The sequence below is a fragment of the Gorilla gorilla genome, chromosome 19 (assembly GCF_029281585.2).
Source record: "Gorilla gorilla gorilla isolate KB3781 chromosome 19, NHGRI_mGorGor1-v2.1_pri, whole genome shotgun sequence".
Classification (NCBI taxonomy): domain Eukaryota; kingdom Metazoa; phylum Chordata; class Mammalia; order Primates; family Hominidae; genus Gorilla; species Gorilla gorilla.
This window is the reverse complement of record NC_073243.2, coordinates 15,484,660-15,510,577: the sequence shown is the minus strand read 5'-3', so window position 1 is coordinate 15,510,577 and position 25,918 is coordinate 15,484,660. Positions and strand designations below refer to the sequence as shown.

Genomic DNA, 25,918 nt, shown 5'->3' with positions numbered 1-25,918 from the left:
GAGCCTGCTCTCTCCTTTCTGACTCTAACCTTTTGATGCCCTGCTGGTCATGTTTACTCTTGTCACTCGGCCACATGATCCACCTGGTCACCCTCCTAGAATCATGAGCCTTCTGAACAGGAGCCTTGAGGGAAGAGTGTTTTGCTGGAGAGATGGTTCCCACAGTGAGATTCTAGGCATCAGTGGGGATCGTGCATGGAGATGGTGTGGAGGGGCCTGAGGGCACAGAGAACCTGTCTGCCATCTGTACCCCAGCCAATGATGCACACTCTTTCGCCTTCCCTCCTTCATCTCAGATGTGACTCACCACCCCCAGCCGGGTGCTCCAAGCCATGGCCGACACCATCTTCGGCAGCGGGAATGATCAGTGGGTTTGCCCCAATGACCGGCAGCTTGCCCTTCGAGCCAAGTGAGTACCTCTGGGGCCCCCCAGGCCGTCCCTTCCTTCTGCCTCCCTGCTCCTCTCCTGTCTTCAGCAAGATTCATTCCCAGGGGCCCAGAAAGAGATGTTTGGAGAGAGGTGCTTGTCGGATGCACGCCACACTCCAGGCCCTGGACACAGCCATTCATTCATTTAACTACCATGCAGAATTTATCCCCATTTCCCTGATGAGCAAAGTGAGGCTGAGCTCCTTGCCCACATCACTTAACTTGTGGGTGGCAGGGCTGCAACCCACACCTGGGTCCAGCTGACTCCTAAGCCTGTGTCCTTTCTATCAACAGGCTGCAGGGACCCACACCACCTCATGTTCCTTCTCTCTTGTCACTGAGCCGTAGGACTGCAAGTCCCTTAAGACAGGGAGGCTTTGATCTCTGGATGCCCAGTCATAGCCCAGTGCTTGGCACTGTCAGACGGGGGAACAAAGGTCTGTTGCAGTGGACGAGGCGCTGCCCCTGAGGCTGAAGCACAACCAGCCCCAAGCTGCCCCAGGGCCTTCTCTGTGCTCTCCTGAGAATCTCGCTAGTTCCTTGCTCCCAGTTTCTTCCCTTGGGGGTCCTGGCTTTCTTTTTTCTTGTCGCCCAGGCTGGAGTGCAATGGCACAATCTTAGCTCACTGCAGCCTCTGCCTCCCTGGTTTAAGCAATTCTCCTGCCTCCCGAGTAGCTGGGATTACAGGTGCCCACTACCACAATGGGCTAATTTTTGTATTTTTAGTAGAGACGGGGGTTTTACTATGTTGGCCAGGCTGGTCTCGAACTCCTGACCTCAAGTGATCCACCCGCCTTGGTCTCCCAAAGTGCTGGGATTACAGGCATGAGCCACTGTGCCTGGCCCTGGTTTTCCTGCTATCCCTCAGCCTAGTGACCTCTCAGCTCTAGGTAGGTCAGGCCATCTCCACCGACTGTGCACTGTGGCTGGAGATGGGGATTCTCAGATGCCTTGCCTGCCTTCCAGTCCCTCCCTGTCCCTCAGAGGGGCTGGGCGTCTCTGACATGTGATAAGTCCAAAAGGGCCCCTTCATCCTTCAACCCATGCCAATTACGGGAGCCAGCATTTCCCAAGTGGGACCAAATTAAAAAAATTTGCAATTAGATGTTATGAGCCTGCAGGGGACAGAGCTGAAACATCAAAGGGGGATGGAAAGATTAATTCGAAACGCCCCAGAAGAGCAGAGTCATGCGTGATTTGCAGGAATCTGCACCACAGTTAACTGGTACCCTTCGCCAGGAGGGCTCGGCTCCTTCATGTGGCCCCCGCAGTGGGTGAGGTCGGTCCGTCTCCCTCTCTGTCCTCTGACGCCAGGCAGATGAAGTGTCCTCCCAGGCAGGGTAGGAGTTTCCAAGGAGAGCTCCACCACCGTGCTCTCGACAGGGCGCAGCAGGACTCCTGACCCTTCAGGGTTCCCTTCAGCTCTCCCTGACCTTCTCTCTCGCTCAGCAGCAGCCAAATGCTGTCGTAGCCCCTTTGGAAGAGAGAATGCTTTTATCCCCTCCCCTGGGGTGCACTGCCTTGTAGTACCTGGCACAGTCTCTGGAAAGGAGAGGCGTACTAATCTCCAGCCGCAGAGCTGGGAGCTGTGTCCCGTGGGACCCTCAGGGACATCTGGGCTGCAGCTCGGGGCTCCCCTCAGTCCTCCAGCTGCCACCAGACGTTTTCTAACCCCCTACTATGTGCCAGGCACTGACTGCACAGCAGTGAACAGGACCAACACAGTCCCTGGTCTTAAAGCACAGGTGGGCAGAGGCGAGCATTATTTGAATAGTTACCCAGGTAAGTTGCTTTGATGGTGATAACAGGCGGTGGGGACGTGGGTGGAGGTGTGACTTACTCTGGGGGTCAGGAGGGGCTGAGAGTGTGCTGCCTACGCTGAGATGCAGAAGATAGATCAGTGTTAGATGGAAGTAGGAGGGAAGCACTTCCAGGCAGAAGGAACAGCATGTGCAAAGGCCCCAAGGTAGAAGGAACAGGGCATGTGGAGGCCCTGGCCGGAGGTCAGTGTGTTGTGAGTGCAAAATGTGAAGGGTGGACAGTGTGGAAGGAAGATGGAGAGGTAGGCAGGGGCCAGGGGCAGGGCCTGGTCCTCCAGAGACTCACGTTCCGGAAGGGAGATGGAGGGTTTCATGTTGTCTCGCAATAATGTATCAGCCCAATGAAGGACGTATACCCAGGCCTTCCAGGAGCTCTGAGAGTAGATTCTTTACCTGTTTTGGAGGGGATCAAGGAAAAGCCTCCAGGTGAAGGTCATGTGTAAAGAAGTCTTTAAAAAGAATAGGCCGGTCGCGGTGGCTCACGCCTGTAATCCCAGCACTTTGGGAGGCGGAGGCGGGCGGATCACCTGAGGCCGGGAGTTCTCAAGACCAGCCTGACCAACGCGGTGAAACCCTGTCTCTCCTAAAAATACAAAAATTAGCCGGTCGTGTTGGCACACACCTGTAATCCCAGCACTTTGGGAGGCTGAGGCAGGTGGATCATAGGTCAGGCATTTGAGACCAGCTTGGCCAACATAGTGAAACCCCGTCTCTACTAAAAATACAAAAAATTAGCTGGGCGTAGTGGCACATGCCTGTGATCCCAGCTGCTCGGGAGGCTGAGGCAGGAGAATCGCTTGTACCTGGGAGGCGGATGTTGCAGTGAGCTGAGATTGTGCCATTGCACTCCAGCCTGGGCGACAGACCGAGACTCTGTCTCAAAATAGACATAGATAGATAGATAGATACATAGCTAGCTAGCTAGATAGATAGAAAGATAGAAAGAAAGAATAGGAGTGAGAGGTGGACAGAGGGTTTAGGGAGAGAGACAGGTGCCCCAGGTGAAGGGTGCAGCATGAGCAAAGGCCTGGGGACTGCACGAAGCCTAGAACACAAGGGAGCCACTGGTGAGCTGAGAGACGAGGGCACCGTGCGGGGAACGTGCAGGGGAAGGACAGATGGGGCTCCCAGACGTGCAGGTTCTTCCTGGAGGTTGCAGCCCATCGATGTCAGGTGCCCTCAAGTCGGCCTCCGTCGGCTGCATGGAGGGGACATTGCAAGGGGGTGGGCAGCATGCTCAGTGGAGCTATGGCCGTAGGCGGGCGTCAGGGCCTGGCCTGGAGCAGGTGAGATGAGAGGACGTGGATGGCTGGGGCCCGGAGCAGCAGGTGAGATGAGAGGACGTAGATGGCTGGGGCCTGGAGCAGGTGAGATGAGAGGACGTGGATGGCTGGGGCCCGGAGGCGGAGCAGATGGAGGCAGGAACGTGGGTGCGGAGGCGGCCCTGGGGGAGACTGAAATGCTCCCAAGCAGGGCTGTCAGCAGCTGCTGGATACGAACTCGGCAGGTCAGGGCTCAGGCCTTGAGTCAGCGGTGGAGGGGGCCAACCCCAGATTCCTGCTAGCTAGCTACGTTCCACACCTCGTTTCCTCTGAGGAATGGGGCGGGGTGCCTCAGGGTCCAGGCCTGCCTCGCCGCGTGGCTGAGGGTCTGGGCCTTACAGGGCGACTCTGAGGGTCTGGGCCTGCCTTGCAGGGTGATTGAGGGTCTAGGCCTGCCTCGTGGGATGACTGTGAGGGTCCAGGCCTGCCTCTCAGGGTGACTGAGGGTCTGGGCCCACCTCACCGGGTGACTGAGGGTCTGAGCCTGCCTTGGGGGGTGACTGAGGGTCCAGGCCTGCCTCTCAAGGTGACTGAGGGTCTGGACTGTCTCGCGAGGTGATGGAGGGTCCGGGCCTGCCTCGGGGTGACTGTGAGGGTCCGGGCCTGCCTCGAGGTGACTGTGAGGGTCCGATGGAAGACATCTGTAGTGTCCTGTGCCATCACCGGCCCCAGAACAAGCTCGTGGGACCCGTGTCCATCAGGACAGGCAGTGGTGGCGGTGCTGATGCTTCTGTCCCTCCTTCTGTGTGTTCCTGGGACCCTTCCTCTCTCTACATTAGCTGGAGGGCGGAGGGAGTGGTGATTCCCTGAACCTGGGGGCCCTGGCTTCCCACTCCCTTCCCCTGGCCCGGGAACCACACGAAGTGTGTCCTGGCCCATCACCGACCCCTGGAGCCTCCGAAATGCTCAGATGGAACAAACAGTAGGTAGGGGTTGTGGAGGGACATTGCTTTTCGGGGCCTGAACCTCTGAATGTGTCCAGTTCATAGGAGCAAGGCAGGTGGTCCAGGCAGAGGCTGCCCACTCCAGAGACTGGCCTTGCCCCACTTCCAGCCCTGCCCTGCTGCCCCGGTATTTTCCTTCCCCAGCGCCGTGAGCACTGCTTGGAAAGCGTTGGTCTAGGGCATTGCAGTTTTGTTTTCATTGGAAAAACCGGCAGTGTAGAAGTATGGATCCCTGAAACACCACACACCACCCATGCCCCCTGCCTTTCGTGTGTGATCTCCTCCGCCTGAACCCTCCTCCCTCCTTCCACGGGGAAGCACCTGTTCATCCTGCAAAAGCTCACACATGGTAAAGCCATGCCTGACAGCCCTCCCCATGATAATTACAGTTATCACCATTAATGACCATTTGCAGGCAATTGGGAATTTGCTATGTAAAAGCACCTTATCTACGCTGCCTCATTAATTCTCATGGCATCCCTTAAAGAGACAGATCAGAAAACCAAGGGTGAGACCCTCATCCGAGGTCTCGCATCTGGGAAGGGATGGGACCAGAAGATAAGACCGTCCAGTGGACTCCAAACCCTAGATCTTCACGTTCATCAGTCCCCAGCTCCCCCTGACAGAGAAAGGATATGCGTATTAGCTTTCCAAACTCCTATTGTGTCGGCCACAGAGAACCGTTAGCTGCAACAGCCGGGACCAGGCAGGACATGAGACCACAGGGGCCCATCTTGTGTCAGGGAGCCCCCAGGAGAGGGTCCACCTCCCTCAGCCTGCTGCCCTAGGTCCTGCCTCCAGGACTCTTGCCTTCTGACACTTCCCTAAAGAAAGCAAGCCTTTCCAGAGCCTCATCCCCTCCCTGCTGGGTAATTCTCTTATTTATCCACTTCCTGACGCCACCTGCACGTCCCACCAAGCAGCCTGTCCCTGGCACCTAAGAGGCCAGGCATCCCAGTGGGTACTTGATAATGCATAGAATGAAAACGCCTTAGACCTGTTAGTTAAATAGGTATCTGTGTCATTGATTGGCATCTGCCACCCCCACCATATTGTAGTTCTTCAGGGTGCAGTGGCTTTTCCCGGCTCGTTCATGTCTGCACACAGCAATGTCACAGGCACGGAATGTCTCAGGGAAGCTGGCACCCACCCAGGGCAGGGGCTCTGGGGTTTGATCTGCTGCTGCCACTCTCTCCCTGTCCAGAAAAATAGAAGGAGTTTGAGTCCTTCCCCCGCCCCAGTTGCAGCCTCAGGAGGCGTCAGTCCCGCAGCCCAGTGGAGCAGAGACAGCTCAACCTCCGGACCCACTCCCAGCCCTGCCTCGCCATTGCCCGCCCTCACCAAGGCTCGTCTTCTGCAACTCGCTTTCCCCCCCTGCCTCGAACCTGCTAGTTTTCATAGTGTTCATATCAACAGCCGTGTCTTCACCCTAATTACATTGCTTTCCTGTCCCCTGGTGAACTCCCTCTCACTACCCTACGGAGTTCCGAGCTCCCTTTTTCTTCTCTTGATAATCTCTCATGCTCCTCCCTTGACACCTCTTGTGCTGTGACCTTGGCCTTCTCTGTGTACGTGAGGGTCACATTCCGTGTTTCTGCCTCCCGGGCTAAGGTGGTGCTGCCGTCTTTGCCAAGGCCCAGGAGCTGGCGGATGGCAGGGCTGGCGCTTGGAGCCTGTGTCCGCCCCGTCTCTGTTGCCCACGTGCCTTGTCCCTGGCACACAGCACCTGCCCCGTCTCTGTTGCCTGCACTCCCAACCCCGGCACACGGCACCTGGGCCGTCTCTGTTGCCCGCACTCCCAACCCCGGCACACAGCACCTGCCCCGTCTCTGTTGCCCGCGTGCCTTGTCCCCGGCACACAGCACCTGTCCCGTCTCTGTTGCCTGCACTCCCAACCCCGGCACACAGCACCTGGGCCGTCTCTGTTGCCCGCACTCCCAACCCCGGCACACAGCACCTGCCCCGTCTCTGTTGCCACCTGGGCCGTCTCTGTTGCCCACGTGCCTTGTCCCCGGCACACAGCACCTGGGCCGTCTCTGTTGCCCGCGCTCGTCGTCCCAGCACGCGGCACCTGGGCCGTCCACTGACTGTTCTCGGGGAGGCTTGGTGGATGTGATAGGGGCTGCCGGAGTTTGCACTGGGGAGGCCTCAACGCCGTCTGTGCTGTTCCCTCTCGAGGCTGCAGACGGGCTGGTCTGTGCACACCTACCAGACGGAGAAGCAGAGGAGGAAGCAGCACCTCAGCCCGGCGGAGCTGGAGGCCATCCTGCAGGTCATCCAGAGGGCCGAGCGGCTCGACGTCCTGGAGCAGCAGAGAATCGGGTGAAGTGGGGCTGGGGTCAGCTCAGTGGGAGGACAGCAAGGGCTTTGGTGCAAGCGCAGGGGACTGGGAGGCCGGCACTCCGGGTCCTGGTTTTGCTATTTACCTCTGGGAGTGGGTGAGGAGGTCCCTGACTCCAGCCCTTGCTGAAGGGTGCTCTGCCTGAACTCTGGGAGTGTAACCCAGCCCGCTGAGGCTTCAGGACACCCCTCTGTGAGACGGGGCTGCTAGCTGAGGTGTGCGCCCCATGCTGAGGGCGTGAATGAGCCTGGTGAATCCTCCCAGGGGCTGTTCGGCTGTGCACACCTGCAGGTCAGCTGTGGTTCAGCAAAGGGAGGGGTTCAGGTGGAGGCCCAGCCACAGGTCGCCCCTCAAAGGCCCCAGGAGGAGCCGCTCCCCGGCTGGCTGTACGTGCCTCTCCTGGCCTCCGCCTCCAGCGCCGACCACAGCTCAGTCTTCCAGCACTTCCATCGTGTCCTGTGTTTAATTACGAAAGCAATTCATACTTCCTAGAAAATCTGAAAAACACAGAAAAGCACAAGTAGGAAGACACAAATGCACTGGGCAGGAATTGATTTCATTCTGGCCTCCTATGTATCTTTGATCTTTCTTTTCCTTTTCTTTTTTTTTTGGGGGGGGGGGACAGGGTCTCACTCTGCAGTGTAGATTAGAGTGCAGTGGTGCGATCACAGATCACTGCAGCCTCAACTTCCTGGGCTCAAGCGACCTCCCCACCTCAGCCTTAAGTAGCTAGGACCGTGTGTGGGCACCACCACACCCAGCTACTTTTTATTTTATTTTTTTGTAGAGACGGGGTCTCACTATGTTACCCAGGCTGTTCTCGAACTCCTGGGCTCAAGTGATCCACCTGCCTCAGCCTCACAAAGGGCTGGGATGTCAGGCGTGAGCCACCCTGCCCGGCCTTATCTTTACAGTGGGAAAGACAGGCCAGATGGCATGGCTCATTCTTCAGCTGTGAGTCCATGTGTTCTCCGAGAGCCTTCCCTGATCCCATGGAACATGCCCCTGTCCCTCAATGTCCCTCCCCCTCCCTCCCCTCAATGTCCCTCCCCCTCCCTCCCCTCAATGTCCCTCCCCCTCCCTCCCCTCAATGTCCCTCCCCCTCAATCTCCCTCCCCTCAATCTCCCTCCCCCTCCCTCCCCTCAATCTCCCTCCCCCTCCCTCCCCTCAATCTCCCTCCCCTCCCTCCCCTCAATGTCCCTCCCCCTCCCTCCCCTCAATCTCCCTCCCCCTCCCTCCCCTCAATGTCCCTCCCCCTCCCTCCCGTCAATCTCCCTCCCCCTCCCTCCCCTCAATGTCCCTCCCCTCCCTCCCCTCAATCTCCCTCCCCCTCCCTCCCCTCAGTCTCCCTCCCCCTCCCTCCCATCAATCTCCCTCCCCCTCCCTCCCCTCAATCTCCCTCCCCCTCCCCTCCCCTCAATCTCCCTCCCCCTCCCCTCCCCTCAGTCTCCCTCCCCCTCCCTCCCCTCAGTCTCCCTCCCCCTCCCTCCCCTCAATCTCCCTCCCCCTCCCTCCCCTCAGTCTCCCTCCCCCTCCCTCCCCTCAGTCTCCCTCCCCCTCCCTCCCCTCAATCTCCCTCCCCTCCATCTCCCTCCCCCTCCCTCCCCTCAGTCTCCCTCCCCCTCCCTCCCCTCGGTCTCCCTCCCCCTCCCTCCCCTCAGTCTCCCTCCCCCTCCCTCCCCTCAGTCTCCCTCCCCCTCCCTCCCTTCAGTCTCCCTCACCCTCCCTCCCCTCAGTCTCCCTCCCCCTCCCTCCCCTCAATCTCCCTCCCCCTCCCTCCCCTCAGTCTCCCTCCCCCTCCCTCCCCTCAGTCTCCCTCCCCCTCCCTCCCCTCAGTCTCCCTCCCCTCCCTCCCCTCAATCTCCCTCCCCCTCCCTCCCCTCAGTCTCCCTCCCCCTCCCTCCCCTCAGTCTCCCTCCCCCTCCCTCCCCTCAGTCTCCCTCCCCCTCCCTCCCTTCAGTCTCCCTCACCCTCCCTCCCCTCAATCTCCCTCCCCCTCCCTCCCCTCAGTCTCCCTCCCCCTCCCTCCCCTCAGTCTCCCTCCCCCTCCCTCCCCTCAGTCTCCCTCCCCCTCCCTCCCCTCAGTCTCCCTCCCCCTCCCTCCCCTCAGTCTCCCTCCCCCTCCCTCCCCTCAATCTCCCTCCCCCCCTCCCCTCAATCTCCCTCCCCCTCCCTCCCCTCAGTCTCCCTACCCCTCCCTCCCCTCAGTCTCCCTCCCCCTCCCTCCCCTCAGTCTCCCTCCCCCTCCCTCCCCTCAGTCTCCCTCCCCCTCCCTCCCCTCAGTCTCCCTCCCCCTCCCTCCCCTCAGTCTCCCTCCCCCTCCCTCCCCTCAGTCTCCCTCCCCTCCCTCCCCTCAATCTCCCTCCCCCTCCCTCCCCTCAGTCTCCCTCCCCCTCCCTCCCCTCAATCTCCCTCCCCTCCCTCCCCTCAATCTCCCTCCCCCTCCCTCCCCTCAGTCTCCCTCCCCCTCCCTCCCCTCAGTCTCCCTCCCCCTCCCTCCCCTCAGTCTCCCTCCCCCTCCCTCCCCCCACTATTTCCATTCATAGCGCTGCTCTCTATCTGAAACCAGTTCGCTTGTTTTCTTGCTTATGAATTTTCTTCCTTATTGAAGGTAAGTTCCATGAGAACAGGGACCATGTCTGTCTCTGGCTTGTTTACTACAGTATTCCCAGTGTCTGATGAGTCACAGGTGCTCAATGAATAGTTGGTGAGTGAATGAAGGATTCACTGTTATCCAGGGGAAGGGCAGGGCAAGGAACAATATCCCAGGTGAGGGGACAGCACATGTGGCATGGTACGGTTTCGGGCCTCGGTGCAGCTGTACCCAGGCAGGAAGCACATTTCCTCTGACTCTGTGTCCTGTGCTGCAGGCGGCTGGTGGAGCGGCTAGAGACCATGAGGCGGAATGTGATGGGGAATGGCCTGTCCCAGTGTCTGCTGTGCGGGGAGGTGCTGGGCTTCCTGGGCAGCTCCTCGGTGTTCTGCAAAGACTGCAGGAAGGTAAGACCCTGCTCTGGCCCTGTCATTCTGGCTTCCCAGCCTGGAACAGCCCCGCTGTGCTGTGGCTTTGCATCCTGGCTCCCAGGAGTGTGTATGTCTGCGTTAGGCATGTGGTATCCTCTGCCTCTTGGCAAGAAGCACTAAGACTTAAAAATCAAATGGACTGATGTCTAGGGCCAGCTCTGCGTCTCAGCTTGGATGTATCTTCTAGCCCTTCTGGTAGATTCACACCCGAGCCACGAGACCCAGAGCCGGTGTTAGAAGTCAGGGTGCGAATCTAGCTCTCCTGCTATGACCTCAGAAAACTTGTTTAATATCTCACACCTGATGTTCCTTACCTGTAAAATGTGGTCGTGATACCACGTACCTCACCATGCTATGAGGATGAAATATTCTTCAACGCAAAACTCTTAAAACCTTGCCTGGTACACACGCACTCAATAAATGTTATCATCTCCAGAATATATTAAGGCAACAAGGAAAAAATGTTTTTAGTTGTTATTAGTTAAATCCTATCTTCCTCAAGGCCAAGCAGTATGCTGGGATTACACTTTCTGTTCCATTGGTCCTGCTTCTCTTGATCCCTGGTTACTCAAAGAAGAATGATCTTTGCAGGGAGTTCAAATTGATTTTCTCCTTATACTAAATTGTGCCACCTATTAAATTGTTTCGCATTGAGTCTAGGACTTTTTAAATATAGCTTTTAGTTTTTCTGGAGTTTCGACTTGCCTTTCTTTTTCTTATTGCTGAGAGAATAATATGCCTTCTAATCCTCAAGATAGTTAGCATCTTAATTTTACTATCATATGGAGGCTATTTTTTTTTCCTGGCATAAACCCTTCTAGATTCTTACTCCTGCTTCTCCTAGGCTGGTAGCTGCACAGCTATATAATGAGATTTCCCTTTGCTGCCCTCCTAGGTTAGAAACACTGATCTCAAGAGACCATGTCTTCCTCTTTTTTGTCTTCACCTTAGTTTTGCTGGAACCCATCCTCAAGTAACTTCCATGTGCTAGTCATGTTTTCCTTCCCCCCAGAGATGGAGTCTTGCTCTGCCACCCAGGCTGGAGTGCAAATGGTGCAGTCTTGGCTCACTGCAACCTCTGCCTCCAGGTTCAAGCAATTCTCCTGCCTCAGCCTCTTGAGTAGCTGGGATTACAGGTGCATGCCACCACAGCCGGCTAATTTTTGAATTTTAGTAGAGACAGGGTTTCACCATGTTGGCCAGGCTGGTCTTGAACTCCTGACCTCAGGTGATCCGCCCGCCTCGGCCTCCCAAACTGCTGGGATTACAGGCGTGAGCCACTGTGCTTGGCTGCTAGTCATGGTTTTAAGACTGGAGTTATTATACTGAAGAAGACAGAGAAGGAATTTTCTTGAGATGATATTGGGCAAGGGAACTAAAAAACAGGTAATGATCAAATAAACAAGATGATGTCAGGAAATAATAAACCCTGGGAAGAAATAAGAGAGGGTGGAGGATGGAGGATGGGGTGGGGTGGGGTGGGGTGGGAAGTGTTGAGAGAACCGGGAAAGATGGAGAAGTCAAAAGAAATAAATGTGGACGTGGAACATGGAGGCCATTGGCAAACTTGAGGGCATTTTCAGGGGCATTCAAAAGCTGGATGAGAAAACCAAAGGTACAGTGAGGTTAACCTGCCCAATTAGTAAGCAGGAAAGCCAGGACTTCAGCTATCTCATCTCTTTTCCTGCTTTTGTCATATGTGGGTAAGGGTAAACGGGGCAGAGGAAGGTGGATTAACTGGCCCAAAAATACTGGAGGGGAGATGGGGGCCTGGGTGTTAGGCTGTGCGGGCTCCTCCTTCAGCCCTGCCAAGGCCCTGGACTACAGGTCAATGGAGGTGGAGCACAGGGACTACAGGTCAATGGAGGTGGAGCACAGAGACTACAGGTCAATGGAGGTGGGGGCACAGAGACTACAGGTCAATGGAGGTGGGGGCACAGGGACTACAGATCAATGGAGGTGGGGGCACAGGGACTACAGGTCAATGGAGGTGGGGGCACAGGGACTACAGGTCAATGGAGGTGGGGGCACAGAGACTACAGGTCAATGGAGGTGGAGCACAGAGACTACAGGTTAATGGAGGTGGGGCACAGAGACTACAGGTCAGTGGAGGTGGGGCACAGAGACTACAGGTCAGTGGAGGTGGAGTCACAGGGACTACAGGTCAGTGGAGGTGGAGTCACAGGGACTACAGGTCAGTGGAGGTGGAGCACAGGGACTACAGGTCAATGGAGGTGGAGCACAGAGACTACAGGTCAATGGAGTGGTGCACAGGGACTACAGGTCAATGGAGGTGGAGTCACAGGGACTACAGGTCAATGGAGTGGTGCACAGGGACTACAGGTCAATGGAGGTGGAGTCACAGGGACTACAGGTCAATGGAGGTGGAGCACAGGGACTACAGGTCAATGGAGGTGGAGCACAGGGACTACAGGTCAAAGGAGGTGGAGCACAGAGACTACAGGTCAATGGAGGTGGTGCACAGGGACTACAGGTCAATGGAGGTGGGGGCGCAGGGACTACAGGTCAATGGAGGTGGGGGCGCAGGGACTACAGGTCAATGGAGGTGGAGTCACAGGGACTACAGGTCAGTGGAGGTGGAGCACAGAGACTACAGGTCAAAGGAGGTGGAGCACAGAGACTACAGGTCAATGGAGGTGGGGGCGCAGGGACTACAGGTCAGTGGAGGTGGGGGCGCAGGGACTACAGGTCAATGGAGGTGGGGTCGCAGGGACTACAGGTCAATGGAGGTGGAGTCGCAGGGACTACAGGTCAAAGGAGGTGGAGCACAGAGACTACAGGTCAGTGGAGGTGGGGGCACAGGGACTACAGGTCAATGGAGGTGGAGCACAGAGACTACAGGTCAGTGGAGGTGGGGACACAGGGACTACAGGTCAATGGAGGTGGGGCACAGAGACTACAGGTCAATGGAGGTGGAGCACAGGGACTACAGGTCAGTGGAGGTGGAGCACAGAGACTACAGGTCAATGGAGGTGGGGGCGCAGGGACTACATGTCAATGGAGGTGGAGCACAGAGACTACAGGTCAATTAAGGTGGGGGCACAGAGACTACAGGTCGATGGAGGTGGGGGCACAGAGACAACAGGTCAATGGAGGTGGGGGCACAGAGACAACAGGTCAATGGAGGTGGGGGCACAGGGACTACAGGTCAATGGAGGTGGAGTCTCAGGGACTACAGGTCAGTAGAGGTGGAGCACAGAGACTACAGGTCAGTGGAGGTGGGGGCACAGGGACTACAGGTCAATGGAGGTGGGGTCTCAGGAACTACAGGTCAGTGGAGGTGGAGTCGCAGAGACTACAGGTCAATGGAGGTGGGGGCACAGGGACTACAGGTCAATGGAGGTGGGGCACAGAGACTTGGGAATGGCCAACTTGCAGGACTCGGGCAGTGACTCCTGCCTGGGAGAACGGGAGCTGGCAGCCTGCTTCCTCCTCCTGTCTCTCAACCCCACAGCTGCTGTGAATATTCCAGCTATAAGGGACTGTGGAGAGGCACAGAGCCTGGCCTGTGGTAAATATTCCAGATATAGGGGACCATGAAGAGGCACAGAGCCTGGCCTGTGGTAAATATTCCAGATATAGGGGACCATGAAGAGGCACAGAGCCTGGCCTACTTCCCCTGGGACAGTCCAGGGCCTGTGCCGCAGAGGCCGCTGCTGGTGTGGCTGTGCAATGGTTAGTATAGCTGCTCCTTGGAGCCATGTCTTAGGTAACAGTGGCCATCCCGGGGAAGGACCTCAGCTGGATGTGGGTCCCCACGCTACTCTGGAGCTCTGGGCTGGTCTGGGTGTTTCTGTTGCAGATGGTTCTTGGTGTTGAGCAGGCCGAGGACTCAGTCCTGGCTTGGGTGATGAGGCCGGGGAGACTGAGCTTCTGAGGGGCTTGTTCCAGGATTGAGGTGGGAGGGGAGGGCATTAGGGGAGCACAGCTGGATGGTGGGCATTTGGGGGCTTTGGAGGGTTCACTCTTCCTTCTTGGAGAAGGTGGTGTCATTCGTTCATTCATCTTCATTCATTCTGTAAATAATAGCCCATTGTGTGCAAGCCCTGTTCTGGGTCCTGCCTACGCCGTGAACGAGATGGACACAGTCCACCCTGTCATGGAGATGACTTTCCAGGGTCGGAGCATAGAGAAGACAAATGAATAAACATGAAGCAAGACTAGGTACACTGAGGACTCTGTTGAATTAATGCAGAGCACCTAGGGAGAGGCTTAGGGGGCCTCTGTGAGCTCAGGCCCAAACACAAGCAAGAGCTGGCCCTGGGAAGATCTGGGTGGAAAAGTGTTCCCGGCAGAGGGAACGGCAAGCTTCCCCTGGAACAGTCCTGAAGGCCCTGAGGCAGGAACCAGCTGGGCATGTTCAAGGGGCACATGGTGGCATCTGGGGCAGAGAGTGAGCGGCGCGATGGCCCATCACACAGACCTGCCAGTCAAGGTCAGGAGCTGAAATTTCACTTAAGTTTAATGAGATGCCAGTGGAGTGTTTTGAGCAGGGGTGTGATCTGATCTGTGTTTTTAAGAGATGACTCTAGTGCTGGAGGCAGGTGGTGATGGCCGTCACTGGGAGATGATAGGGCTGGGGACAGGCAATGTAGGGACTGAGGCCATTTGCTAAAACAGAGCGTCAGCCTCTTCAGTGTATTCTAAGCAGATGGAGAGGAATTAGCGGGGCTGAAGGAGGGTTCTAGGAAGGAAAGAGCCCTAGACTTCAGGGGCTGGGATGAGAAGTCGCTTGGTCCACCCTGAGCAGCAAGAGGGCAGCCGGTTCTCCTGGACTTGCCGGTGAGGACCGTCCCCACGCAGACGCCACGCAGTGCTGGGGGATCCTGCCCAGATGGGAGGGATTCATCTGTACTTTCAGGAGTGCCTCCATGTTCCTGCAAGCACCCGGCACGGCCAGCTTCCCTCCTCCCTGGCTGCAGAATTGTGAGGTGGTTGTACACGGAGCTGCAGGACCAGACAGACTTGGGTTGAGGTCCCAGCTTGGCCACGGTGGCGCGGTCTCGTACAAGTCACTTAACCTGTCTGGGCCTCTGTTCTTTCATCTGTAAAATGGGGTCATTAAGCTTCTGTCATCGTTGATGGATGCAATAGTGCAGGAGAAGCCCTTAGTGGACTGCCTGGCCTGTTGGCAGCGTGCAGTAAAGGATGCCTGTGATTGTTATGAAACCTCTTCAGGGTCCTGCCTGCTGAGGCCACACACGTGTTACCAACGATGGAGCAGATCCCCAGACATTTCAGAAGAGGCTGAGTGACTCTCCGTGTCATAGTCAGCCCAGGCCGCCCTAATAAAATGCCACAGACTGGGCGCCTTCAGCTGTAGACATTTATTTTTCAGTTTGGAGGCACGAAATTCTGAGATCAAGGTGCTGGCTGATTCTGTGTCTGGTGAGGGCCCTGTTCATGGCTTGCAGACAGCTGCCATCTCTGTGTGTCCTCGTGTGGCAAGAGGAGAGGGCTCTAGTCTCTCCTCCTCCTCTTGCTTTTCTGTGTTTTGACAGGGTCTCGCTCTGTCACCCAGGCTGGAGTGCAGTGGCATGATCATTGTTCACTGCCGCCTGCAACTCCTGGGGTCCTGCAATCTTCCTGCCCCAGCTTCCCGGGCAGCTGAGACTACAGATGTGTGCCACCACGCCTGTCTAATTTTTAATTTTTTGTAGAGACAGGGTGTCGCTTTGTTGCCCGGGCTGGTCTCAAACTAGCCCTCAAGGAGTCCTCCCACCTCCGCTTCCCAAAGCACTGGGATTACAGACGTGAGCCACAGCACTCAGCCTCTCCCTTTTCTTATGAAGACACTAATCCTATCGGATTAGGGCCTCACGCTTGCACCCTCATTTTACCTTAATTACCTCCTAAAGACCCTCTCTCCAAATACAGTCACTCTGGGCTTCAATGTAGGAATTTTGAGGGGACACAGTTCAGTCCATAGCACCCACATTCTCCTCGTTGGAATTCTTGTTTTCTTAAAATTGGAGCTCCCACAGCTAGTCCCATATTTTCTGTAATTTACATAAAAGCCTCTGGAAGCCTTTGTAGCTCTCCAGCACTGGATGCCCTGAGCCGGCAGGGAAACCCCTCAGTCTTTGTGCTCATATAAATGTCTCGTTATAATTGTCTCGTTACTCGTATAAATGTCTTTCTCAATCGCTTTGCCCATTGTGTGCCAATCCTGGGTTAGGGGGATCCAAAAAGAGAGGTGTTCAGAATGATCGCTTCCCTCACGTCCTGACCGTCAAGATGGGCAGAGAGTATTCTGTAGTGTGACGTGCACTGTGGTTGGGACTGGGGTTCCCAGGACTGAGAGCAGCCAGGAGGGCTGCCTGGAGTAGTGGGCCTCTGGAGGCTGGGCAGGTTTCTGCAAGGCTGAGGGCAGAGGAAGGGCATCCGGGGAGGGGAAGACCACACAGGCTGAGGCTGGAAGCTGGAAACGGGCTGGGCAAGTGCTCAACTGTGAGGATGATGCCTGGGGAACACAGAGGCGTGTGCTGAAGGAAAAAGGAACACAGGATGCAATGGCAGATTCGACTTAGGAACAGTGGACCGAGGAGGAGGGACAGGGCATGCTCCAGCTGCCTCCAAGGCTGAGATCCTGGGGACCTGAAAACACAGGGCAGAGCTGAGATCTTTGGGATGCTGAGCTGTAGGGGACTGTAAGAGGGTGGAGTCTTTCAGGGGACGAGCTGCATTTGAGCAGTGAATGGGCAGGTGTGGAGGGCCTGGGGCTCCAGGGAGATGATCGCAGAGGCACTGCCCCCCTGGGGGCCCTGCTGTAGGGGGTGGTGGCCTAGAACCCAAGTCACTGGAGAATCAGGGAGGCCCAGACAGAGCCCCTGCGAAGCCCTTGCCCCTGCAGGGCTCTCTCGTGTCTGGGAGGAGAGACGATGCCATCCCTTCCTTATCCCACAAATATTTATCGCACACTGACTGGTGTCAGGAGCCATGCGGATCCCAGTGCTCGGGAGGGAGGTGTGAAACCATTAAGGGTAATTAATTACAGCTGGGAATGGGGTTAAGGAGGCAGCCCTGGGGGGCTGGAAGGGCTCTAAGACGGTGTGAGGAATCGGGCCCTCCACTCTGGGACTGCCGGTTTCTGGGCCACCTCCCTGTTTATCTCCATCTCCACATTCCGCCTCCTCACCTTCTGCGGATGGCTGCAGCCTGGGGCCCTGGGAGGTGTGTGGGCTTGGGCAGGCTGGAGAAGGGATGCTGGGGAGATCCCCACCGTGGGAAGCATCCAGGCCCAGGCATGGTTGGGGAGGACAGAGCCTCAGGTGCTCCTGGGCACACACACGCGTCCCCAGCAAGAGCCCTGGCAGCGTTCAGCAGCTACAAGCTAATGAGCCTGCGGGTGGAAGCCGAGATGCCGGTCCTCGGAGCTGCGTCCCCTCCGTAATTGGGCCTGCATACCTCGGCTGCCTGCCCTCATTATCTGAGGGCCGTGGTGGGAAGGGAGAGGGGCTGGCTGGTTAATTAGAGACGGCTGGTGCTCCTAATTGCTTGGGATCTGAGTCAGCCAGCTTTGAGTCTCATTGAGAGTCCAGCCAGCGATGGGGAGGCTGGGCAGGGCCACAGCAGAGCCCGCCTGAGCCTGGGATGCATTGTCACCATTTGAGGGAAGCAATCTTGTTTTTTTCTGGTCTCAGCCAAAGGTGTCCCACAGTGTGGGTGCAGGGGAGCCTGCCTATGAAACGATGACCTGAGTCTTCATGAAGGAAGACTGGGCAGTCTTATATTTTGCCCACGTCCCTTAGAGGAGGTCCAGCTCAGGCTGGGGGCAGGTATCACCCAGCCCAGCACGGAGGGAAGGGGCTGGGTCAGAACCTGACCTTTCCCCCAACCTGGCTTGAGCCCACTTTGCACCGAGGAGGGGATGTGTCCTGCTGAGAGTCATCCCGGACCCCCGGCAGGGGGGCTGGCAGGAGCCTGGGGCAGGGCAGGGGACATGCCATATCCCAGACCCCCAGCAGGGGGGCTGGCAGGAGCCTGGGGCAGGGCAGGGGACATGCCATATCCCAGACCCCCAGCAGGGGGGCTGGCAGGAGCCTGGGGCAGGGCAGGGGACATGCCATATCCCGGACCCCCAGCAGGGGGCCTGGCAGGAGCCCTGGATGGGGGACATCCCATATCCTGGACCCCCAGCAGGGGGCTGGCAGGAGCCTGGGGCAGGGCAGGGGACATGCCGTATCCCAGACCCCCAGCAGGGGGCTGGCAGGAGCCCTGGGCTGGGCGGGGGACATGCCATATCCCAGACCCCAGCAGGGGGCCTGGCAGGAGCCCTGGACGGGGGACGTGCCGTATCCCAGACCCCCAGCAGGGGGCTGGCAGGAGCCCTGGGCTGGGCGGGGGACATGCCATATCCCAGACCCCAGCAGGGGGCTGGCAGGAGCCCTGGACGGGGGACATGCCATATCCCGGACCCCCAGCAGGGGGCTGGCAGGAGCCCTGGGCAGGGCAGGGGACATGCCATTTTCCTAAGGCTTCAGCTTCCCTCTCTGTTTGGTATCTGGGACTCGAGGCCAGGAAGCCATGGACGGAGCGGGAGGAGTGCTCCTTTTTTAAGAGACAAGGTCTAGCTCTGCCGCCCAGGCTGGAGTGCAGTGGCAAACACGGCTCACTGCAGCCTCAAACTCCTCGGCTCAATCTATCCTCCCACCTTGGCCTCCCTAGTAGCTAGGACCACAGTCATGCACCACCTCGCCTGGAAAATTTTTTATTTTTTGTAGAGACAGGGTCTGCTATGTTGCCCAGGCTGGTCTCAAACTCCTGGCTCAAATGATCCTCCTGCCTCGGCCTCTCAAAGTGCTGGGATTACAGGCTTGAGCCACCACACCCAGCCTCCATCCCTGCTTTATTCCCAGCAGCCAGCCCTCCAGTCTTAGAGATGGTGGTGATTTGTGACCTGCCTGCAGCAGCTGCCTAGAGAGAGTCTGCTAACCTCTGAGAAGTATTCTTCTTCTGCCTTGGGAAGCTGTGGGGGTCCTGGCCCCATCCAGTTTACAGAGAGCTGCTCCTGGAGGTGGAGGCATTAGGGCTAGGAGAGAATTCAGGTGCTGATGGGGTCTCTTCTACTCAAAGTGTGGGCCGAGGACCTCACCTGGATGTTCATTGGAAATGCAGAATCTCAGGCCCCCACAGACCTCCCAAACTAGAAGCTGCAGTTTAACCAGGTGCCCTTTGCATAATGCTTTCAAGGTTCATCCATGATGTAGCATGTGTAGGAATTTCCATCCTTTTTAAGGGGAGGAAAATTTCACTGTATGTGCATACCCCACTTTGTGTATCCACTCACCTGTGATGGACATTTGGGTTGCTTCCATGTTGCAGCTATTGTGAATAATGCTGCAGTGAGCACGAGCGTGCAAACCTCTCTGCGACCCTGCCTTCGATTCTCTTGGGTCTATACCCAGCAGTGGAATTGCTGAATCATACGGCAGTTCTGTGTTTACCTGTTTGAGGAGCCTCCACCCTGCTTTTTGTGGCAGCTGCACCATTTCACATCCCCACAAGCATAAGGCTTAGGAGAAGTCAGTTTTTTGCAGAGCCTCCCTCCCAAATGGGTGTGCGGTGAAAGTCCTCCGCGGCCCTGTCCCCTACTCCCTTTCCAAAGCTAATCCTCAGTGCCCGTCCATCGCTGGAGCTGTAGAAGCAGCAGCCTCCTTGAGCCATTTCATCTCAGTCACCTGCAAATTGGCCTCACAATGTCCTTTCTCCTCTTGACCTAATTCAGACGTGGAAGACGTGTGTTTGCCCCTCATTACAAAGATGGATTTTTTCATTCAGCGACTGAAGCTTCCTAAATTCCCGGAAAAAGTCACTTAATTCTTCTGCCCCGAGGGGCCTGCTTCGGCTCTCTTGCATCTGCGAGGCTGTCTGGCAGGAATGGACTTGGCTGCAGTTGCTGGGATTGGAGGATTGGACCAGACACCGCACGGCATCTTGGAACAGCTGCCTTGCTCGGAGTCTGGCAAGCGGAACGTCTCCATTGAGGCCTCCTTTTCTCTTGCTGTCTTGAGGCCTGCGTGTGGCTTTTCTTCTTCCAAAGAAAGAAAGAGCAGCTATCTTGTGCGGTGGTGAGCCCCTTCCGTTCACCCCAGCACACTGCTGACCTTCAGCTCAGGGTCATCAGCACAAAGGCAGCCAATCGGCTGCAGAGACCCAGGGTGGGCTTGGGGAACCGCACGGATCCCTGGCAAGGCCCAGAGCTTTCTGGACGGAGCTTTGCATGACCTGTCCCCGGTCAGTTCCTGTGTGCACTCAGCTCACCTTCGTGCCAGGCCCCAGGGCTGAGGAGGTAGAGATGCCAGCCCCTGCCCTCCAGGAGCTCATAGTTGGTGTCAGCTATTGCAGTGCAGTGTGAGGAGTGCTGTAGAAGTAGAAGGCAGGGATGAGCGTGGGGCGGACCTGCCGTGGGGCGGACCTGCCGTGGGGAGGACCTGCCGTGGGGAGGATCTGCCGTGGGGAGGATCTGCCGTGGGGAGGACCTGCCGCGGGATGGACCTGCCTCGGGGAGGACCTGCCGTGGGGAGGACCTGCCGTGGGATGGAACTGCCGTGGGGAGGACCTGCCGTGGGGAGGACCTGCCGTGGGATGGACCTGCCATGGGATGGACCTGCCGTGGGGAGGACCTGCCGTGGGGAGGACCTGCCGTGGGGAGGATCTGCCGTGGGACAGGCCTGCCGTGGGACGGACCTGCCGTGGGGAGGACCTGCCGTGGGATGGACCTGCCGTGGGGAGGAGCTGCCGTGGGGAGGAGCTGCCGTGGGATGGACCTGCCGCGGGGAGGACTTGCTGTGGGGAGGACCTGCCGTGGGGAGGATCTGCCGTGGGGAGGATCTGCCGTGGGGAGGACCTGCCGTGGGATGGACCTGCCGTGGGATGGACCTGCCGTGGGATGGACCTGCCGTGGGGAGGAGCTGCCGTGGGATGGACCTGCCGCGGGGAGGACCTGCCGTGGGGAGGACCTGCCGTGGGGAGGACCTGCCGCGGGATGGACCTGCCGTGGGGAGGACCTGCCGTGGGGAGGACCTGCCGTGGGGAGGACCTGCCGTGGGATGGACCTGCCGTGGGGAGGACGTGCCGCGGGGAGGACGTGCCGCGGGGAGGACGTGCCGCGGGGAGGACCTACCGTGGGGAGGATCTGCCGTGGGGAGGATCTGCCGTGGGGAGGATCTGCTGTGGGACAGGCCTGCCGTGGGACAGGCCTGCCGTGGGGCGGACCTGCCGTGGGGAAGACCTGCCGTGGGATGGACCTGCCGTGGGGAGGAGCTGCCGTGGGATGGACCTGCCGCGGGGAGGACTTGCCGTGGGGAGGACCTGCCGTGGGGAGGATCTGCCGTGGGGAGGACCTGCCGCGGGATGGACCTGCCGCGGGGAGGACCTGCCGCGGGGAGGACCTGCCGTGGGGAGGATCTGCCATGGGGAGGATCTGCTGTGGGACAGGCCTGCCGTGGGACGGACCTGCCGTGGGGAAGACCTGCCGTGGGATGGACCTGCCATGGGATGGACCTGCCGTGGGGAGGAGCTGCCATGGGATGGACCTGCCGCGGGGAGGACTTGCCGTGGGGAGGACCTGCCGTGGGGAGGATCTGCCGTGGGGAGGACCTGCCGTGGGATGGACCTGCCATGGGATGGACCTGCCGTGGGGAGGAGCTGCCGTGGGATGGACCTGCCGCGGGGAGGACTTGCCGTGGGGAGGACTTGCCGTGGGGAGGACCTGCCGTGGGGAGGATCTGCCGTGGGAAGGACCTGCCGCGGGATGGACCTGCCGTGGGGAGGACCTGCCGTGGGATGGACCTGCCGCGGGGAGGACGTGCCGCGGGGAGGACCTGCCGTGGGGAGGATCTGCCGTGGGGAGGATCTGCTGTGGGACAGGCCTGCCATGGGGAGGACCTGCTGTGGGGAGGACCTACCATGGGTGAGCTGTGGCACCTGGGGAGGTTGGGGAGGCCCCCGGGCTGCAGAGTGGAGCAGATGTGGCAGCCAGGCCTGGAGGGTGGGTGACCAGGTGCCAGGAGAGGGCACTTCAGGAGCAGGCACAGCTCGGCAGAGGCAGGGTGCCCAGGAAGTGTGGGGGCATCGGGCGCAGCTGGGAGTCTGGTTATGCTGGGGCGTGAGAAGGAGAGGAAGAGAGGAAAAGGGAAGAAGAGGAGTCAGAGGGGGGAGGAAAGAGGCCGTGAGGGTAAGAAGCAGATGGGGAGGGAGGGAAGGAGAGAGACGTCAGGGTCGGGAGGACTCTGTGTGCCGGGCGCAGGGGCTGGGCTTGTGTCCTGTAGGCAGCAGAGCCATCGAAGGGACTAAGCAGGGAAACGACAGTCTCATGGGCCCGTGGGGAGGTTAAGTCCAGATGCAGAGGATTCGTGGATACTAATTATCCAATTCGCCGTAATGAAGGCCTGAATTAAGGCAGGAGCAGCCAAGATGGAGACTCTGAAGACAGGAGTTAGCCACGATAAAGCTGCCAGCGGTGGAGAGCTCACTCTAGGGGTACCAGGCACCCAGCTGATTAGCAAAACCACCTGGGAGGTCACGGTCTCCTCGTTGCAGGTGAAGAAACGGAGGCGAGGTGGAGGTTAGTCCCTTGCCAGGTCACACGGCGGGCCAGTGCTGGGTCTGATGGCCTTACCGGCCAGGCTGCGCACGTGCGTGGGGCCTGCGTGGAGGGCTGGTCTGGGGTGGGAGCAGATGTGGGGAAGGGGCTCGTGGGGCATGTTGCTGGTGGGGCTGGGGTTCCAGGGGGGCTGTATATGTGTTCCAGGTAGTCCAGGCTGGATCCCAGGCTGTGGGTCAGAAAGGGGCTGGGGAAGTCGGGTGCAGTGGCTCACACCTGTAATCCTAGCACTTTGGGAGGCCAAGGTAAGAAGATTGCTTGGGACCAGGAGTCTGAGACCAGCCTGGGTAATGTAGTGAGACCTCATCTCTACCGAAAAAAAAAAAAATAGCTGGGCATGGTGGTGCCCAGTTACGTTTCCAACTACTTGGGAGGCTGAGGCTGAGGATTGCTTGAGCCTGGAAGGCTTGAGCCCAGGAGGCGGAGGCTGCAGTGAGTCAAGATTGTGCCACTGAACTCCAGCCTGGGTGACCTGTTTCAAAAAAAAGAAAGGAGGGAGGGAGGGAAGGAAGGAAGAAAGGGGTTGGGGAGGGAGGCTGGCAGCTCAGAGGCGGATGTCATGGCGGGTGACTGAGTGATGTGAGTAACCTAGGAGAGAATGTGGGCCCAGGTTGAGGAGAGGAGCCCACCAGGTGTGGGCGTGGTGGCAGAGTGGCCGGGCAGCTGTCTTCTTCCCTGGAACCTGCCTGAATGTCTGTGTGGAGACATTCCTGTGACTAGTATCTCCACTTGGGTGTCCTGCTCGTGAGATGTTGGGGCTGGGACCACCGCTGGGCACCTGCCGTGTGTGTGGTCAGGTCACCCGATGTGGGAGGAATCCAGTGGAGAAGGAACCGACCTGTAACCCTGTGAAGCTGCCCGGTGGGACGTCAGGGGCTAGGAGGTTAGTGTGAGCTGGGCCTCCAGGGTGGAGTAGCCCTTCCCTACCCAGCCCCCTCAGCTGCCAGGCAGGCACCACCCCACCCTCCCGGATTGTCCCTGTGGGGCCTCCGCAGTGTGGCAGGTGCAGGCTGAGGGCTGTTATGCTCCATCTCGACGTTGCCTCAGCTTGGCTTTGACCCTGAGCCCCCACTCGGCCGGTGCCTGGACACGAGGTTGTACCTCTGGCTGTTTCCAGAACGGATGACTCCTGCCACCTCCTGGGCTGTGCGCCTGGTGGTGCAGATGCCCCGGAGCCCACCCCAAGCACCCTGATGACCCTGTTCCCCTCTCACCCTGTCCCCCACTCGCCCTGTCCCCTTCTTGCCCTGTCCCCTCTCACCCTGCTCCTCTCTCGCCCTGTCCCCTTCTTGCCCTGTTCCCTTCTCGCCCTGTTCCCTTCTCGCCCTGTTCCTCTCTTGCACTCTGGCCCCAGGAGCTCGTGGCGCTGGACCGGGGGCTGGCCCCTGTTTCTGTACCAGCTGGTACAGAAACAGGTTTTAAACCATTTAAAAATGGTTTCACGTTTGTAAATGGCTCGGGGGGACAGGGCGGGAGGGAACAAAAGAAGAAGAGTATCACGTGGCATGAAAATTCAGTGAAGGTGAATCTCAGCATCCCTCAAGGTTTACAGGAGCCCAGCCATGCTCACTGGTTCTCCTGTGGCCTCCGGCTGGTTCGGGCCTGCCCTGGCCGGGTTGAATCGTTGTGACAGCCTAAAATCCCAGGCACCCAGCTGCTCAGAGTGAGAAGGGGCCTGACTTCCTTCCCCTCTGGTTATGTTGTTGGTGGGGGTGGCCTGGGTACCAGCCTCAGTGCCTCAGTTGTTTGAGCCTCAGCAGATTACAGAATTTAATGAGTTAGCTTCTCTTGGTCTTACTTTCTAGTAAGACTAGAAAACTAGTCTTACTAGTTTTCTTTCCACGGAATTTTAAAAAGTAACTTACACAACTGTGCAGAGGTTTAGAACGCTGGACTCTCGCTCCCTGCGTTCTCCTGGCCTGGGCTTATTCCCTCACTTCTGTCTGCTTCAGGTCTCTCACCTGGAAGTCGGGAATAATAATACCTACCTCGGGGGTGGTTGTAACGATTGCAATGAGGAAAGTATGTGATAAACTCTTAAAACGGTGCCTGAAACACGGTCACTGCTCAATAATTATTAAAACCTCAGTACAGCCTTCCTCCCTCCCCCACCTCTTTCCTGAAAGATGGTCAGTGCTCGATAATTATTAAAAGTCAGTACAGCCTTCCTCCCTCCCCCACCTCTTTCCTGAAACACGGTCACTGCTCCATAATTATTAAAAGTCAGTACAGCCTTCCTGCCTCCCCCCACCTCTTTCCTGAAACACGGTCACTGCTCCATAATTATTAAAAGTCAATACAGCCTTCCTCCCTCCCCCCACCTCTTTCCTGAAACACGGTCACTGCTCAATAATTATTAAAAGTCAGTACAGCCTTCCTCCCTCCCCCTACCTCTTTCCTGAAACATGGTCACTGCTCGATAATTATTAAAACCTCAGTACAGCCTTCCTCCCTCCCCCTACCTCTTTCCTGAAAGATGGTCACTGCTCAATAATTATTAAAACCTCAGTACAGCCTTCCTCCCTCCCCCCCACCTCTTTCCTGAAACACGGTCACTGCTTAATAATTATTAAAAGTCAGTACAGCCTTCCTCCCTCCCCCCCACCTCTTTCCTGAAAGATGGTCACTGCTCCATAATTATTAAAAGTCAGTACAGCCTTCCTCCCTCCCCCCACCTCTTTCCTGAAACACGGTCACTGCTTAATAGTTATTAAAAGTCAGTACAGCCTTCCTCCCTCCCCCTACCTCTTTCCTGAAACATGGTCACTGCTCAATAATTATTAAAACCTCAATACAGCCTTCCTCCCTCCCCCACCTCTTTCCTGAAAGATGGTCAGTGCTCGATAATTATTAAAACCTCAGTACAGCCTTCCTCCCTCCCCCCCCCCCACCTCTTTCCTGAAACACGGTCACTGCTTAATAATTATTAAAAGTCAGTACAGCCTTCCTCCTTCCCCCACCTCTTTCCTGAAAGATGGTCAGTGCTCGATAATTATTAAAAGTCAGTACAGCCTTCCTCCCTCCCCCACCTCTTTCCTGAAACATGGTCACTGCTCAATAATTATTAAAAGTCAGTACAGCCTTCCTCCCTCCCCCCACCTCTTTCCTGAAACACGGTCACTGCTCAATAATTATTAAAAGTCAGTACAGCCTTCCTCCCTCCCCCCACCTCTTTCCTGAAACACGGTCACTGCTTAATAATTATTAAAACCTCAGTACAGCCTTCCTCCCTCCCCCCACCTCTTTCCTGAAACATGGTCACTGCTCAATAATTATTAAAAGTCAGTACAGCCTTCCTCCCTCCCCCCACCTCTTTCCTGAAACACGGTCACTGCTCAATAATTATTAAAAGTCAGTACAGCCTTCCTCCCTCCCCCCACCTCTTTCCTGAAACACGGTCACTGCTCAA

The 25,918-nt window shown here is 57.5% G+C and overlaps 1 protein-coding gene across 9 annotated transcripts in view; it reads left to right on the top strand.

The window, feature by feature from the left end:
- The window catches only part of RPH3AL (rabphilin 3A like (without C2 domains)), a 170,205-nt gene that overhangs the window by 58,540 nt on the left and 85,747 nt on the right, over positions 1–25,918 (top strand). For all 9 annotated transcript variants that reach the window (XM_055367070.2, XM_055367076.2, XM_055367073.2 and 6 more), the window contains exons 2-4: positions 297–409; positions 6,694–6,837; positions 9,728–9,857. In XM_055367070.2, coding sequence (XP_055223045.2) covers positions 333–409; positions 6,694–6,837; positions 9,728–9,857 — 351 coding nt within the window. In that variant the 5' untranslated portion in view covers positions 297–332. The remainder of the gene's footprint in view (positions 1–296; positions 410–6,693; positions 6,838–9,727; positions 9,858–25,918) is intronic.